Source organism: Gopherus evgoodei, chromosome 9 (genome assembly GCF_007399415.2).
Source record: "Gopherus evgoodei ecotype Sinaloan lineage chromosome 9, rGopEvg1_v1.p, whole genome shotgun sequence".
Taxonomy (NCBI): Eukaryota; Metazoa; Chordata; order Testudines; family Testudinidae; genus Gopherus; species Gopherus evgoodei.
The window spans coordinates 33,622,735-33,640,444 of NC_044330.1; the positions used below are offsets into that span (position 1 = coordinate 33,622,735).

General features: G+C 44.2%; 1 protein-coding gene across 2 annotated transcripts in view; it reads right to left on the minus strand.

The window, feature by feature from the left end:
- ATP1B3 (ATPase Na+/K+ transporting subunit beta 3) overlaps positions 1–17,426 on the minus strand; it is a 73,593-nt gene extending 56,167 nt beyond the window's left edge. For both annotated transcript variants that reach the window (XM_030574328.1, XM_030574327.1), the window contains exon 1: positions 17,226–17,426. In XM_030574328.1, coding sequence (XP_030430188.1) covers positions 17,226–17,334 — 109 coding nt within the window. In that variant the 5' untranslated portion in view covers positions 17,335–17,426. The remainder of the gene's footprint in view (positions 1–17,225) is intronic.
- Positions 17,427–17,710: the final 284 nt, after the last annotated feature.

Below are 17,710 nucleotides of genomic sequence, written 5' to 3' on the forward strand. Positions count from 1 at the left end.
AGTTCAGGAACACCCCAATAAACTCTATGTGCTAGACTGGGACTAACGTGGACTTGGTGTTGTTTACCAGTAGGCCCAAGGTGGTGCACATGGACAGGAGGAGCGCCACGTGATCCCACACCTGCGAACCTTAGGTACCCTTGACAAGCCAATCGTCCAGACAGGGAAATATCTGTACCCCCCCGTCATCTGAGGTAGGCCACCACCACTGACGTGCATTTTATAAACACTCTGGGGGCAGTGGACAGCCCAAATGGGAGGACCGTAAATTGGTAATGATTCTGTCCCACCACAAAAGGGAGGAAGCACCTGTGCCCCTCAAATACGTGGATGTGGAAGTACATGTCCTGTAGATCGAGGGCAGTGTACCAGTCCCCGGGATCCAGGGAGGGGATGGTGAAGGCAAGGGAGACCATGCAGAACTTGAGCTTCACCATGTGCTGGTTCAGACCCAATAGGTCCAGTATGGGCCTGAGACCCCCCTTTGGCCTTCGGAATAAGGAAATAATGGGAGTAGAACCCCTTGCCCATGAACTCCTCAAGCACCGCCTCTATCGCTCCAACTCCTAGGAGCCGCCCCACCTCCTGCTCGAGCAGAGCTTCGTGCAAGGGGTCCCCCAGGAGGGACAGGAGCAGGCGGTGGTTGGGCGGGGAGGAGATAAACTGGAGGGTGTAACCCTGGATATGGTGGTCCAAAGTGAGCTGAGACCATTCCGGAAGGAAAGCACACAACCGGCTGGGTTGGATCCCTGACAAGGACTAGAGGGTTGCCCCCTGGCGTCCCATCAAACCGCCTTTTTCCCCACCTCTATCAGAGGGGTAGCCATGTTAGTCTGGATCTGTAAAAAGCGACAAAGAGTCCTGTGACATCTTATAGACTAACAGAACTACTGGAGCATAAGCTTTTATGGGTGAATACCCACTTCATCAGACACATGTGGTGGACATTTCCAGAGGCAGGTATAAATATGCAGGCAAGAATCAGTCCAGAGTCTTTTCCAGACCTGCCCTTGAAGGGTCCAGGCTCGGGTGGAGGCTGAGACTGCTTGTGAGGGCGTCTCTTATAGTCCCGTTGCTTCTTATGGACAGCCTCGTACTTCAGGAGAGTGGCCAGGGTTGGAGTCTGCTGTATTTGAACTTACGTTTTGCCGGAGCCGGGACATAGAGACTCAGGGTCTGGAGGGTTGTGCGGAAGTCCTTCATGCCATGCAGCCCTGTATCTGTTTCCTCTGCAAACAGCTTTCCCATTAAATAGGCAATATTGCATGGAAGATTGTGCCTCGCTGGAGAGCCCAAAGAGCAGGAGCCATGATGGCCATGTCCGCAGCATCTGAGTTAGCCTGAAGGGAAGCCCAAACTGCCGCTGCCCCTTCCTCCACCAGCGCCCAGAACTCCTCCTTATCGCACTCCTGGAGGGAGACCTCAAATTTAGGCAGGGTGCCCCACAGATTAAATTCGAATTGACCCAATAGGGCCTGATGGTTTGCCACTCGTAACTGGAAGCTCGAAGACTAATACATTTTTCTTCCGAAAGATTCCAGCCTCCAAGAGTCTTTGTTCTTTGGGGTTGGGGCTGACTGACTCTGTCATTCCCTGTGGTTGACCGACTCAACCACCAAGCAGTTGGGCGCCAGGTGGATATATAGGTACTTATGTCCTTTAAGGATACAAAGGACTTGTGTTCTGCCTTTTTTGATATGGGGGCCAATGAGGCCGGTGTTTGCCACAGGGCATTTGAAATGTTAGCCACCCCTTCAGGGAGCAGCAAGGCTACTCTATCCGGTGCTGATGGGGACCACATGTTGAACAGGGAGTCTGAGCACTCCTCCATCTCCTCTGCCTGGAAATGGAGGTTTGCTGCCACGCTCTTTAAGAGCTCTTGGTGGGCCCTGAAGTCCCCCTGCAGAATAGAGGGAGGCGGGGCGGAAATCACCTCCTCCAGGTGGAGTGAAGAGGCCGGTGCAGTGCTTTGGGTGTCGGCCAGCACTGGAGGATCCACCACCTGATCAGACTCCGGGCGAGGTGCTGAGGACGAGCGTCCCACTGACTCCTTCGTCAGAGGTCTGGAGAGAGAGGCTGATGGTGCTTCCGAAGCTCCGGCCACCAAGCGAGCTCCCACTGGGGGTACGCTGGAGGCCATAGTCCTCACCGGGCTGGCCACGATGCTCGGTGCTACTGCACCTGCTGTGGCACCGGTGGGGCCAGCTGCCCGGTCTGGCCCATTGAAGGACAGCTACGAATGGAGACTGGGCTGGTGTAGGATCTGCTGCTGTCTCTTGACCGAGAGGAGTGGTGGTGCCAGGATTTGCAACAGTCACAGGACTGCGATCTCGACATGGAGGACTGGTACCGATGGTAACAGCTGCTCCGCGAACGCCTCAACGGGCAAACCTGCGACGGCGAGGCGCCAGCAATCGACACCCAGGGCTGCAGTGCCTTGACAGAGACTTGGAGCAGGAGCCCAAGCGGAAATAGCAACAATGACCGTGCCGTGACCAACTGCGGTACCCTCTCGACAACGTCCGCCGCGGTCCTGTCAATATCCACTCTGAGTAGGGCCAGTGCCACAAGCCTCGGCTGGACGGAACCCAGCCCGAGAGTCTGACTGGCGCCAAGGGCGATCCATGTGGACTCTGTCCCAAGTGGACGCTGGGCAATGATCGGCATCAGGAACATTCCCTTGACTGAGACCAGTACCGAGCCGGAGGCAAGTGTGAAGATCCCACCGGAGGCTTGCCTCTAGAGCATGGGGCCGACATCAGCGGCACTCTGGGCACCAGCATGGACAAGACATCCCAAGCCGCCTGGAGGGCTTCAGGCGTGGATGGCATCTGGACATCCAGAGAGGCCTGTTCCAAAGGGGCCAGGCTATTCCACTCTATGTGAGTCGGACACCTAGGGCCTGATGGGGATCAAGGACTGCCCAACATGGGCCTACTCTCTGTCGCAGACTTCCCTCGGTGCCGCTGCGAAGAGGGAGACTTCTTGGCCCTCTTGGCGTGCCCTGAGGACGGGGACTGGTGCCAACTGGTCGATGGCACCAACAGATCACTGGGTACCGAGACCGCAGTGCCTGGTACTGGCTTGGAGTGGGGTGCCGGGGTCAGCGCCAACTCCATCAAAATGGCTAGGAGCCTAAATATCCCTCTCTCTTTTGGTCCAAGGCTTAAATGATTTGCAGATCTTGCACCTCTTGCTGATATGGGTTTCTCCCAAGCAGCGCAAACAGCCTGTGTGCGGGTCGCTTCTTGACATAGAACGCAGACAAGAACTGCACAACTTAAATCCCGGAGCTCGAGGCATGCCCCAGCCCAGGCTCACTGACTAACTAAACTAACTACAGGTACTAAATGAATAAACAGTTCTGGGGACGAGGTACAGCAAAGCTGGAGCAGAGCAGTTCCGACCCACCTTCACTGGAGGCAAGAAGGAATTTAGGGTGGTGGGAGCACGCAGTTCCCCTTATACCACGCCAGAGGGGGCTCTCCCCCCTACAGGTACTGCTAGGGGAAAAACTTCTGGCACTGGTGCACGTGGTGAGCACGCACACCTATTGTGGAATACACATGAGCGATCACTTGAAGTAGTCGTCTAAGGTTTAAGATAAAGCACTATGATGCACACAACGATCACAACTACCATGGAGACTATGGGGCAAGGGAGAACATACGCTGATTTCAAACCAGGAGTCTTTCCCAGGAAGACCCCATATTTTGCATTCTTACATGGTAGCTAAAATATCAAATTTGGAATTTCCTCCCTCCTAGGAGGGAAGAGAACAGCACCACTGCTATTTCTCCTCATCTTGTCTTTTGTGGTTTGTTTGGATTCTCAGTTTTGAATGCCCCCTTCTCACTCTTTCCTCACTATGTCTTGCCTGTACACAGTTGCCCACAGAAGCAAAGGATATTCTTGTAAATTTATATTTCCCTCTTCTCAATATGAATGTAGTAAAAAAAAGCTATTTCATTCTGATTTCACAATTATTTTTTGTACTTTAGCAAAAATGAAAATAGTCTTCAAACTTTTTGGAAATACAGTTCTAGTAGATGACTAAGCAGTCCTATACAAATATTTTCCCACACCACGGCCGGCTTTACCAAATCATTTTGCTAACTTGTGAGTTACTGCCTACCTTAGAAGCCGTACTTCAAACTCAGTTCTCAGGCAGCAACAGTTAGAATCCCAAGGTTAAGGTGTCCATTCATACAAATGGCATTCAACAATATAGGGTAAATAATTTCTCTTACTTAAAAGATCTGAGTCCAGATTCTCTGCTGCACCAAGTTTATGCTTTCTCCTAGGAGCTGCTCTAACATCCACCAGCTGGCAATAGTTGCCAAGGGACTGCCTGCCTGCTGAGCATCACCATAGCACCTGCCACACACATCTTGTACTGGGGCTATGAAGAGAGCAACATTTGAAGATAGCTATGCCAACTCTATGCCCACAGGGGACTCTCCTCTCCTTTTTTGGATGGGAGTGAAGGGATTAGAAACAGATTCCACCCCCTCTGTACCACAAGAGAATCTGGTCACTAGATCAGGAATGGCAAATTTGGGGTTTTCTTTTTAAACTAAGAGTAAATACTTTCAAAATTTTGTAATTTCTGCCTGTTTCACTCTAATTGTCTGGTTCCATCCCCTCCCCCCCCACAACCAACCCACTTCCTCCCTAAATACTTCGGAAAAAGTACAGATGGGACTCTGCATCTTCTCGTCTTCTTCCCAGCCAAAACGCTGAATAATGACCAAGGCCAGTTCTAATTTGTGTATGTCTGATCATTTAAAATTAAGGTTTACTGGTAACTCTACAGAGAGTCCAAAACTATACGAAGAGCTGACTAGTCATAAGGTCTCCTAATTTCCAGTTACCAAGTTTCATTTAAGCGTATTAAATATTTCTCTATTATCATTTTTCCATATGAACAACTGCTACAGTTGCTACAGGATTTTGTGATCAGAAGGAAGGGAGAGATGTTCTGCATGATTCTGAATGGAGATTGTCTAAAAAGCAGCAGGTACATTATTGTAAAAAAAAAAAAAAAAAAAAAAAAAAAAAAGTTATAAAGTATAAGAACCCTGACCTGCTCACGTCATTAATTAGGTTGTCTGACCACTTCATCTTACACTCTGACCAATAGGTGAGAAATAAACAGGAGAAAAATTCAGTTCACACTGATGTAGCTGTGTTAGCTCTGACAGGATAGCATAAGTAAAAGGTAATAAATGTCGGTCAGTAAACAGAAGGGACTCTAAAAATCTAAAAGTGTCATGACCTTGTTTAACAGACCTGATTCCTGAGTGTCTTTGGACTAGAAACACAGCTTAAAACTCTTTTTATAGCAAGCTACTACCAAGAAGCTCTATTTTTCACAATTTTTCTGCACTCTCAGCAATTAATATGAAAAGTTTCCTTTAGTACAACACTGACACATTCCATTTAACAAACATGGACTTGTGTTAACAGCACAAACCAAATTGGTTGATTTGGTTTATTTCCTTGTGCAACTTCAAGTGCAGCCAATGTAAATAACACGTACAGCTCAGAAAATGACTAGCTTCTGTTGCAGAAAAAGCAGATGAAATTAACACTGTATGGATGCTATAGGGAATTTTTTGAAGCTATGCAATAGATTACAGCTATGAAGACATTTTAGAATCGTGAGAAATTGTCAATTTTGTCCTGTACTACTACACATTATTAAATTCACAACAGGAACTAGTTTACAGTTTAGCCACTAAATTGTATGCCCAATAATCTCTATAAATTGATAAATTTTTGCTTTAAAAATAATTGCAGCTGGATATACTATCATCCCATCTGGTATTTAGTAACCAACAGCATGTGAGCCTAACACTTAAAACAATAAATTCATCTCCTTATACGTACTACTAGAGATATGTCACCAAGAACATATTACACAAGATATTAAACAGAAGGATGTTTCCCCAACAAGCTACGGAATCCCAGCAGGAGATTTAAACGTGCAAATTTAAAATTCAATTCAAATGGCCAGAAGCATTTTTTGAACTTTCAGAACACTGGGTTCAGCAACAAATAGTTTTCCTGCTAAAAAGCTTTATCTTCTCAAATACATACAGATAGAAGGGAGTCTGATTTTCGGCAAACTTTTCTATCCCACAAACCTTCAAGCCTCCATGCTGTGGATGAACTGTTCCTGCAGTTCCTCTGCTCTATCTTGACCATTTAATTTTGAGGACAAATGCAGAAAGTAAAGAAACATCATACTATAATTTATACCACTTCTTCAGACAATCTCAAAGTCCTGATCACATAGAGAGTTAACAGTAAATTGTGAAGATTTCCTGTCTGAAGATCAGCAGGACTCCTACAGAAGTCAGAAAAAAACCCAAATTTTATTTATTGACTACAGCAACAGCCAATTCTGAACTCAAACAAGTGAAGCGGGCCTACAGTATTTCCCTCCTTGATGTCATGTCCCTAAAATCCTCTCTACTAAGATAGCTTCTTTTGTAGCAAATTTTTTTTGGTTCATTAGATTAGGTTATAGTTATTTTAAATATTGTTCAGTTGAAGTTTTAAACACCATCAAGTATGATTTTTTAAATCTGCTGAAGAACTGAGCCAGTTCATATTAAATATATAGCATCAATTCAACAGAGTACGATTCGTACGTACTCTACAGTACCACCAACATATATTTTAAATAAACCTGTATAAAGAGAAACATTAGCTCCTGAACTACAGAATGAATACTTGTATTACCCAAATCACAATGATTTCAGCATAATGAACAAGGGAATTTAATGTTTTCATCTGGAGAGACAAGACTAAGGAGTCATAGAGAGGAAGACAATAGTAAGGTAAAAGGAAACGTGCATGGGAGGGGATATGAGCAGCAGTAAAAAGAGCTCAGATGAGTGGAGTATACATGCCATGAGTTGGAGAGGTGATGGACAGTGTTTTAGACATAGAAGAGAGTTTAGAGGTTGAAACAAATATTATAGACAGTGGAATAAAATCAAGTCTAAGACACTAAAGGAGATAAAAGTTTCTCTCACACCTAGTGTCATAAACAGATAGCTAAGGGTTAATGTCTCTTTCACCTGAAGCACCTGACCAGAGGGCCAATCAGGAAACCAGATTTTTTCAACTTTGGGTGGAGAGAATTTTGTGTCTGAGGTCTTTTGTCTGTCTGCCTGCTTTTCTCTGAGCTTTGGAGAAGTAGTTTCTGTTTTCTAATCTTCTGTTTCTAAGTGTAAGGACAAAGAGATCAGATAGTAAGTTATATGGTTTCTTTTCTTTGGTATTTGCATGAATACAAGTGCTGGAGTGCTTTGATTTGTATTCTTTTTGAATAAGGCTGTTTATTCAATATTCTTTTAAGCAATCGACCCTGTATTTTGTCACCTTAATACAGAGAGACCATTTGTATGTATTTTTTCTTCCTTTTTATATAAAGCTTTCTTTTTGAGACCTGTTGAAGTTTTCTTTTCTGGGAAATTTCAGGGAAATTGAGTCTGTACTCACCAGGGAATTGGTGGGAGGAAGAAATCAGGGGGAGATCTGTGTGTGTTGGATTTGCTAGCCTGATTTTGCATTCCCTCCGGGTGAAGAGCAAAGTGCTTTTGTTTCCAGGACTGGGAACGGAGAGGGGGAGTCACTCTGTTTGGATTCACAGAGCTTGTGTCTGTGTATCTCTCCAGGAGCACCTGGAGGGGGGAAGGGAAAAAGAATTATTTCCCTTTGTTGTGAGACTCAAGGGATTTGGGTCTTGGGGTCCCCAGGGAAGGTTTTTCAGGGGGACCAGAGTGCCCCAAAACACTCTAATTTTTTGGGTGGTGGCAGCAAGTACCAGGTCCAAGCTGGTAGCTAAGCTTGGAGGTTTTCATGCTAACCCCCATATTTTGGACGCTAAGGTCCAAATCTGGGACTAAAGTTATGACACCTAGTTTCTAAATTTTAAATCAAAATGCTATTTCTTCAGAGGAGTCAAAAGCAAGATCAGCATTTCAACAAAATTAATGACAACATAGCTGGTCACAACTTCCATCTAGTCAGCAAGATTGTCTTTATTCTGGCAACAAACATCTAGTTTTAGAACTGTTTAATTCAAACAATGAAACTGATTGTTCAATATGAATGATTAGTACAGTGGTTCTCAAACTATTGTATTGGTGACCCCTTTCACACAGCAAGCCTCTGAGTGTAACCCCCCTTATAAATTAAAAACACTTGTTTATATATTAAACACCATTATAAATGCTGGAGGCAAAGTGAGGTTTGGGGTGGAGGCTGACAGCTCACGATCCCCCATGTAATAACCTTGCGACCCCCTGAGGGGTCCTGACCCCGTTTGAGAACCTCTGGATTAGTAAATATGCAGGTTTTGGCAGCATTCAACTCATTAATAGAAATTGCCATAAGAGCACAGATATTAAAGATAATTATGTTCTATCTGCCCAGATTTTCCCCAGTTGCAGAAATTATTGTGCCATTTCTGCTAATAATAATGAAAAATAATAATAATAATCACGGAGCGTTGCCAATGCAGAATAGCTACTGCATTTCAGTAGCAGGGAAGGGAGATAAGAACACTTCTGTGAAACACTTCACAGTAAAAGGCATTATATGAATGTAAAGTTATTTGATTCAGCTATGTTGATTTGCTTATCCATTAAGCTAAAAAGAGACATGCTTTTTTTGCTTCTTTACGATGTCTAAAAGCCTGAAAAGGTTCTCTCGCAAACCCTTTCTACACCTCAAGCTTTGTTTTTTTGCGTTAGAAATTAAGATTTGTTAAAAATTCAACACCCTGCCTCTTACTCCTGGAGCTCAGATACCTCACAGGTCCTCCTTGAGTGAGTGAGAGGGAAGAGGACTAGATGGACTTTCCTTAAGTTTATAAAAATAATTTTATGATCTTTTAGGTCATTCTTTAAGATGGAATATTTTTATAATACTTGAACATAAAACCAACATCTTGACTGTAGTGGCTTGTTTAGCTTTTTCTAACAAATCTAATTTAAATATTTTTATGGATAGCCTATCCAGTATATGAAATCCACACCTATTTTTACCATAGATTTTTAATAATTATGTTAAGTGTAATTTGCTAGGCTACAGCATATCATTGCTAGATTTGAATTCTCATACCAACCAGCAAGCATTAGCTTACTTTATGGAATAGTTAAGTACAGTCTGTGTACTACTGATTTAAATGAATTCACAGTGTAACAGTACTCCTTGGCATGTCAGGAAAAAACTGTTACTCAGAGGAGACAGCTATCTACCCATCAGAGACTGTTTTTACCATTTCTAGTGACATATGACATCTTTTGTAGAGAGTGAAGGAGGAAAGAGTAGGTCACCAGACCTGTAATACAGGTTACCATTCCAAATATCACTGGACAATTCCTTTTGTCTCATTGGCTGACAAAGAAAACAAATTTAAAAGATTGTAGGAAAAGTAACAAGCATATAACCAGAAACTCACCACCTACACCATCAAGCCTCACACATGAAATGCTTATGCTTTAATGTCCAGTTTATAAGTTATATCTTTTGTTAAGAAGAACTTACATAAGCTTACATAAGAAATGCCAACAAGTTCTTAATTTAGACAGAAAAAAATTCCTATGTTTTCATAAAAACAAGCACTGCAAGAATGCACTGAATCCAAAGTATCCACTAGTCAAATGCACTGAGTGAAATCTGAATGTTAAAAAATGTTAGTTGCTGAATATCCATCTGTATCTCTTTCATATCTAAAAACCTGCAAGTGTTCTTATAGATTTTCATTCTGCCTTGTCTGCTTCTATTAGATTAAAAAAAAAAACAATACAAATTTGAGTTCAGATCCGGCCAGATCTTAAACTAAATTGACAGGGTGTGGCTGTCCTGAATGATACGCTTCCATGTAAACTAATGTGCTGAAGTAGTGGTGGGGATTCAGCAGGTAGTACTCTGAACACCATAATATACTGCTGGATATACTGTGTAACTGGAGGTGCAGTCATTACAGCACGTAAAAACAAAACCGCTGACCACTTGATTATATTCTGTCTACCTAAAATGCCCTCTATGATTTCTATAGAATATGGCATTCTTTGATTCCTGTACCAAACTATCATTTAATAAAGGCTTGTCTATACTTGAAAGTTAATTCAGATTAAGGTAGGCTGTGAATTTAAAGCACATAATCTGTTCCTTATTGTTATGAACTGACAGTTGACTCAATACCATACCAGACAAGACAGATATGGTCCCTGCCTCCAAGCACTTACAATTTAACCGAACTCCACAAAATGCAATGGGTAATATTATATGATGGATAAGATATACAACGTTGCCGTGTGCTGCTAGACCAGGGGTCTCAAACATGCGGCCCGTGTAGTTATTTTTTGTGGACCACAAGCTCCTCACAGCCCCCCCGCCCTCGCCCAGTGTTTACCTAGAGCGGCTCTGGACCGATGCGCACCTGCGCCTGCGCCGCTCCAGGAAGTGGAAAGAACGTGGGAGAACAGAGGCGCAGGGGCGTGTGTTGCTGTTGCTTCAGGCACCGGCCCCAGCAGCTCCCATTGGCCACGGTTCTCCATTCCTGGCCAATGGGAGATGCTGCGGGGGGGGGGTGCCTGAAGCAACAGCAACACATGCCCCTGTGGCCTTGCTCCTCCATGTTCCAGCTGTTTCCCAGAGCAGCACGGGGGCAGGGCGGCAGGCAGGGAGCCCGCCCCCCAAGCCCCTCCTGCAGTCAAACCCCCTGCCCTGAGCCACACCCTGCACCCTGACCCCCTGCCACACCCCTCCTGCTGCCCAACCCACTGCCTTGAGCCCCCTGCTGCACCCCAACCCCCTGCTGTACCCTGCACCGACCCCCTGCTCTGAGCCCCCTGCTGTACAACCCCCTTCCCTGAGCCACCTGCCGCACCCTGCACCCGATCTCCTGCCGAGCCCCCTGCTGCACCCTGCACCACTCCTGCACCCCAATTCCCTTCCCTGCACCCGACCCCCTGCCACACCGTTCACCCCTCCTGCACCCAACCCACTGCCCTGAGCCCCTGATGCACCCCTCCTGCACCTACCAACTCCCTGCCCTGAGCCCCCTGCCTATCCCACACCCCTCACCCCCTGGGGTGGGGATTTCGGGGAAGGGGGTAGGGAAGGGGTGGGGCCTCATGGAAGGGGTGGAGTGGGGGTGGGGCTGAGGGGGGAGGTGTCAGTAATGCGGCTCTCGGGGCCAATGTACTAGTCCTCATGTGGCCCTCGTGGTCATTTGAGTTTGAGACTCCTGTGCTAGACAGTAGCTGTATTTCATCACAGATGTAACTACCTTTTTTATTTATGCCAGATTGGAGGAAGGGTAATATTGAAGTCTAGTCAATTTCAAAAAATTAACTGGAAGTAGCTCCAGGTACTACACCTGCCAAAGTGTCCTCTTTCCATTCTGGGTGTTTTACAATCACACTGTTGTTCTCTTTTTGTTTGTTTTAAAATTTTTTCCTCCTTGCAGCAGTGTGAAAATTCCATTCAAAAAGCAAAAAACTTACAGATTATGCAGGCAAAACAGTAAAACTGAATATACACAAAGGGCTGTCAAATATATAAATGAGTTAGAATTTGTTTCAGTTATTGTAATTTTAGGCGTTACTTGTAAAAGTGTTAGGTAGAAGGTTTCTGACCAAAGTGCGATTTTTAAGTTGACTTTGTCCCTTTAAAAAAATTCTGTGTGGAGTCCGCGCAAGTTTGATGTCTTTAAAAGTGCTTTCGGATCTCATGAGAGAAGCTGTGCTATACGCCCAATGTCCCAACCATCAGCCTTATTTTAAGCTTCCCTTCTCCCCTTCACTTTATATTGCAGCTCCCATGAAGTACTCCCTCTTAGTGCAACACTCAACCAATGTCTTGCTGAAATCACACACATATCATTACATACCAGTGGAGCCTGCATATGGAGTAAGGTAAATCCCATTATTTTTAATGCAGTTTTGTATCCTATACAAATCATAAAATTAAAACTTTATAGAATTAACACCTGACAATTAATGGGAGTTGCCTTTCACCTTTTAGTCAAGGTTCAGTGATATACAATAGTGGGTGTGAAATCACCAGCAGGTTGTATGCTGGTACATAAATTTAAACTAAAAGGAAGCTGGTTAATCTAGTAAAACAGCACTTCATCAACCTGAAATAGAAGAGAAAAAAGTTAAATACTAGTATGCAGAATGTTCAGTCTCTTCAAGAAAACAGCCATTGAAATATTTCAATGAAGCAGAGAGTATTAAAAGTAAGAGTATTCACCAGTGGGCCTCTCTGTGATGGAGTTGCCCCATGTAATGCTGTATATATCCAGTACTCATTAAGTTAATATGATCTGTAGCAAATAATTAGCTTTCCTAATTTTTAACATTTAGGAATTTATAGGTAAATTTATTCTGTGCATGTTTTACCACAACTGGTCAGTTTATGACAGAGGGCAGTTCCAGCCCTAAGAATCACAGTTTTGACAGAGAACTCACACTTCATGAAGTGTGAATATAATAAAGTATTACATATAAATTTTAAAAAAATCCAATATTTCATATTTGATTAATTTAGAAAGTTACACAAATTTTTACCTATGGGTAGTATAATTTATTTTCTTGTATGCCTATGAAATAGTATATAAAAGACAAAGCAACTATCACAATTTTATAGTCTTTACATTAATATATATTGCAATGAATACAGTACTTTAACGATCATTCAGGGCTGACTGCATTCCTGTAATACGGTATGTTCCACAAATAGATCATAAGAGGAACATGAATCAACCACATTTCCAAAGTCATGATAATGTGAAATAAGAGCGTTCATGGGGCGGAGCATGGGAGGGGAGGGTGTATGTAAATCCTGATAATGCATAATGATTGAATTAACTGCACTACTAGACAGTAGTACTTACCACCATGCTATATTCATGGGTAATCCATTATTATTGAAGATGCTAGATCAGGAAAATACATAGATAGTTTTTTATGAAAAAACTCAGATTATGCTCTATACAACAAAGAATATGCTATACAATGAATAAAGATTCAATGGTGCACCTTGAGCCAGTACATGTAGTATGCTGATATCCTATAATCGTTTTAGACAACTGAATACCTAGTGTAAAAAATCATATCCTCATGGCATTCCGAAGGTGAAAAGGGCTAATAAAATTAATGGTAAACATGCTAGACAATCAGAGCCACCAATTTAAATTCCACCTGTAGTTTGGATGAAGGGACAGGAGAGCTTTCTTTACTTCTGTAAACACAGAAAAATTAAAAGGAGTTAGTGAAAGTGTTTCAATTAACCATGTTAGGGTTATAGATCTTTACCTGTTTCAGGCACTGAAAATAATATTGTCACATTTTAAGATAATTACCATATCTTTGCCTTTTAGCTTATATTATGTTTTCTGTGTATACTATTTTCTATATTTTTCACAGGAAATGCTAAAGAACCTTGATTTGTATTTATATTTTTGTGTATCATTTCCTATTGTAGAGTTACAGTTTTTATTAAATGAGTGCATCAATCTTAAAACAGTGCCAAATGGGCCCAAATGCATGCAGCAGCTGATCTCCTGAGCAATACCTTCTGCCTAAGACACATCACCATTGTGCATCATTCACTACCGAACTCCACATCTTCAAAAAGAAACATAGCAGATTCTTTCAACAGTGAGACACAACGAAAAAGGAGGACACACACACAAAGTTAAGAGACTACTGTAGACTTTTTCTTAAGGAGGCAGGAGAAATAGAGACTATTTATTGAAACAACTCTCAATATACACACCCAGTCAAATCACATATTACTCAGTAGCATCCTCCTTTTTCAGCCAAAAATTCTGGTGGTCAAGCATCTACAATCAATACTTTGAAACAGATTCTTCACCTTGTTCAGAAGGTAAGACCGGCAGAAACGACCAGCATTTCCTTTCCTGGATGTTCCCCTGCCATGGAAGAATCCTCTGTAAGCACAGATTCTAGCATAACCAGCTCCTATGCGTCTCCCTATTTGCAGCTACTCGCGCAGTGGCCATGTCAGAGGCTATAGCGACACTAAATAGCGTGCAGCTGCGCCGCTATAAGCGGTCTAGTATAGCTTCTCTAAGCCGACAGGAAAGAGCTCTCCCACCGACTTAATTAATCTACCTCCAACGAGCGGCAGTAGCTGTCGACATCAGCATTTAGGTCAGCGTAACTTATGTCATTGAGGGGAATGGCTTATTCACACCCCTGAGAGATGCAAGTTATATCAACATAAATGGTAGTACAGACATGGCCAGTGAGATTGAGGGGGAGCAGTCTGAACATGTTGCACTCTGGCTCCCTGCAACTGTAATGTGTTCTCCAGATAAACTGTCAACTTGATGGAAGTTAGAGCAATCTCAAGGCTCTATCTTGGGCACGGGCAGACAATCAGGGAGCCGTAACTAATTCTCTCTTTAGCACTTTCCTGAACTATACCCAGCGGCTGGCTGAAGATGAGGAGCCATCTTTTATTAGGTATTCCCCTTACCTCAGACAGAACCAGTTGAACTACCCAGCAGAAAGGGTAACAAGAAAGGGACAGCAGTTGCTTAAACTGCTCCCAAGGGAGTTGGTAAACAACAGCCTCCCACCTCTTTCCCATAGTGCTGGCAGAGCAGTTTAAAAGTTGCAAGGAAAACAATTTTAATTTGTAATCAAATACAAATTTTTCTTCTTAGCAGTTACCCTCAAACGTCAGATATGAATGGATGAAGATAAACTGAAGACTCAAAATTTCAGAAATATTTAAGTAGCCAGACATAACAGGTTCAATATATTAAGCATGAAAAGTCTAAACTAACACCCCCATAGCACACAAAATGATTTGTGTGAATGCAGAATTAAGCATTGACATAAAGGAGTAATTACTTAGGAATATTTAATCTCTTTACCACACATCTATTACCTAAACTCCTGTTAAAGAACAAATTAAGTACAACATGAACCTCTATATACTAATGAGTACTAATGAACCTCTATATAAACATATTTATTGCATTTATTCTTGAAATGGGAAAGTATCTTTACTGAGTGATTTGGCTATAAAATAGAACAATCACTCAACTCCGGATTAAGGTAGGTTTGCTATTAAAAACAATTTTATAGACAGTATGCCATGGCACAGGAAGAGACCAGGATGGCAGTATTACAAAGCTGCTCTCTAGTAAAGTAAGTTACAAGCTTGAAAGGGTTCAATTTTTATCGGTAATTGTCAGAAAACACTGATTTCACCATATATATACAAGCTGTCAAAAAAATATTTCCATTGATGAAATTTACAGATAGGCAACATAAGAAACATGCTGCTTAAGAACTTAAATATTGATTTAAAGGATATTTGTTTTGTATATTTTGACCTGTGAAGTTGATAATTTGTGTCTTAATGGTTATAAAGCTAACTTTTTGAATTTTTACTGTCATTAAATAATCATTGGACCCCCACTCACTGACACCCATGATTTCCTGCAACTGTGGAAATTTAAATAGATAAAAAGGCTTAAAAATAAACATCCGTATCATATGTCAAAATTATTAAAAAAACAAAAAAACAAATTCTGCCAAGCCCAATCATTGGTGAGAAGAAACCAGTGGTTTGAGCAACAGCCTGCTAAATCCAGGGTTTTAAGTTCAATTCTTGAGGGAGGCCATTTGGGAATCTGGGGCAAAAATCTGTCTGGGGATTGGCCCTGCTTTGAACAATGGGTTGGACTAGATGACCTCCTGAGGTCCCTTCCAACCCTGATATTCTATGATTGATAAATATCTTTGTTTTTCCTTAAGATATGCTAAGCATTTCTAAAGCACTTATAGTTGTTAATGCTGTTTCAGTACACAAATGTTTCTATGATCACTTAACCACACACTCATTCATTCAACCCACACACTTTAAGAGAACCTGCTGATGGGGTGCCTCAACAGAGAAGTCACAAGACAACAATAGACTGGAAATTTCCTCTCTTCCTCCTCCTCTATTTGAGTAGCAGAGTAGCTAGCAGGATCATATTTCTGTCTGAATGGAGGAGAGCTCATATCAGAAACAGCGCCCTCTCCTGACAGGCAACCTGAGAGCACACAACCTGCATATTCTGTGCGTTACTACTCGTGGAGTTTGTACCAGGGCGTGCATATGCCCAGCACTGCTCAACACCATGCTGAAATTCTTGTTGATTTTATAAGCACAGCTATTTAAATATCTCAACTGTATCAAAAGCACTGTAGTGTGCTATCTGAAGCCAAGAAATATACATTTCCCTTGAGAAGTGGGGTAGTTTATTAATACTTAACATTTATACACCACTTTAATATGAATTTTTTCCCCCACTATTGTAGTTTAAGAACTTGGGAGAACAACGCGATTTCATCTCCCTCCTGTTACAGCTCCCAGCAGAGGCAGCGGGAAAATGAGGGAGGGAATGAAAGCACAGTATTCCAAACGGTTATGTGGAGAAACTACTGTTATCAGCCACATCTGTAAAGGAAGATCCCAGAAAATTCAATCTAGGGTCAACCTTAAGCAAAAGTAATGTAAGTTAGAGATCCATCCCTGCTATTTTCAAAAGCTGTGGGCAAACTGACAACTCAAAGACCAGAGCTCTCCACCACCTCCAGCAGCAGCAGCACACCTCATTCACCACTGACAGGTCAGAGCTCCCCAAACTGTCACGCCAACAAGGAATACGTGGGAGCACGACACGCGTGTGGCTGCAGCAATACCACAGAAGAGATCAGAGAGGAGGGAGATGGCCCCCGTCTTGGCATCGGGAGTTTGCAGCCGTAACCTGCTACAGTTACGCCACCAGACTCCTCCTTCCTCCCCATCCCTACGCAGCGGACACGGAGAAGGAGCCTGCCGAGCACCACTGCAGCATGGACGCGGAGAGTGAATCAGCTGGGGACGTACGGAGAGATGCTTCCCTCAGCCACTGCCGTGGCGGCCCGAACATCAACCCCACCAGCCCGCCCCGAACAGGAAAGGCGGGGCGGGTGCCGCGGAACCAGCACGCGGGCTCCGAGACCCCCGCCCCCCGGCGCACTATCATAGGCTATTTTTAGATCAGAACGCGGCGAAAGTAACGGCTTCCAGAGAACCGCCTCGTGGCTCCCCCCGCCGGCAGCCCCACCCCGCCCGAACTGCCCCTTCACCTCTTCACCCACCCAGCCCCGGCTGTCCCTTACCCCAGCTCTTGGCCGTGCGCCCCAGAAACTCGCCGCTGCGCGGGTTGTACACGAACTGCCGCCACTCGGCCATGGTCTGGCTGAACGGCTTCTTCTCCTCCTTGGACATGGCGGCGGGGCGAGCGCTGTGCGTGTCCGGGCGGCAGAGACTCCCAGCCGAACTGCGGTAGCGCCTGCTCCGAGCCGCCAAGTAACAGTCCTCTTCCCCTCCCGCCAGGCGCCCGAGAGGCCGGGCAGGTCGCCCGCAGCCGAGCTCCTCACTCCGCCTCCCGCTGCCGGGGCGGGGCCCCACGCGTCAGCGCACCCTTTCCCCGCCCGCGCTGTCTCGAAGTCGCGCCTGCTGCCCCCTGGCGGCCAGAAGGAGAATAGCAGCTGGGGCGAGCTGGTCCGTAGAGTCCCGGCGTTCCAAGGGCTCCCCACAGAGCGACGCGGGGCCTGGAGTGGTGCTGCTCTGACGGCACATGGCGCGGAGACCTCAGGCGCTG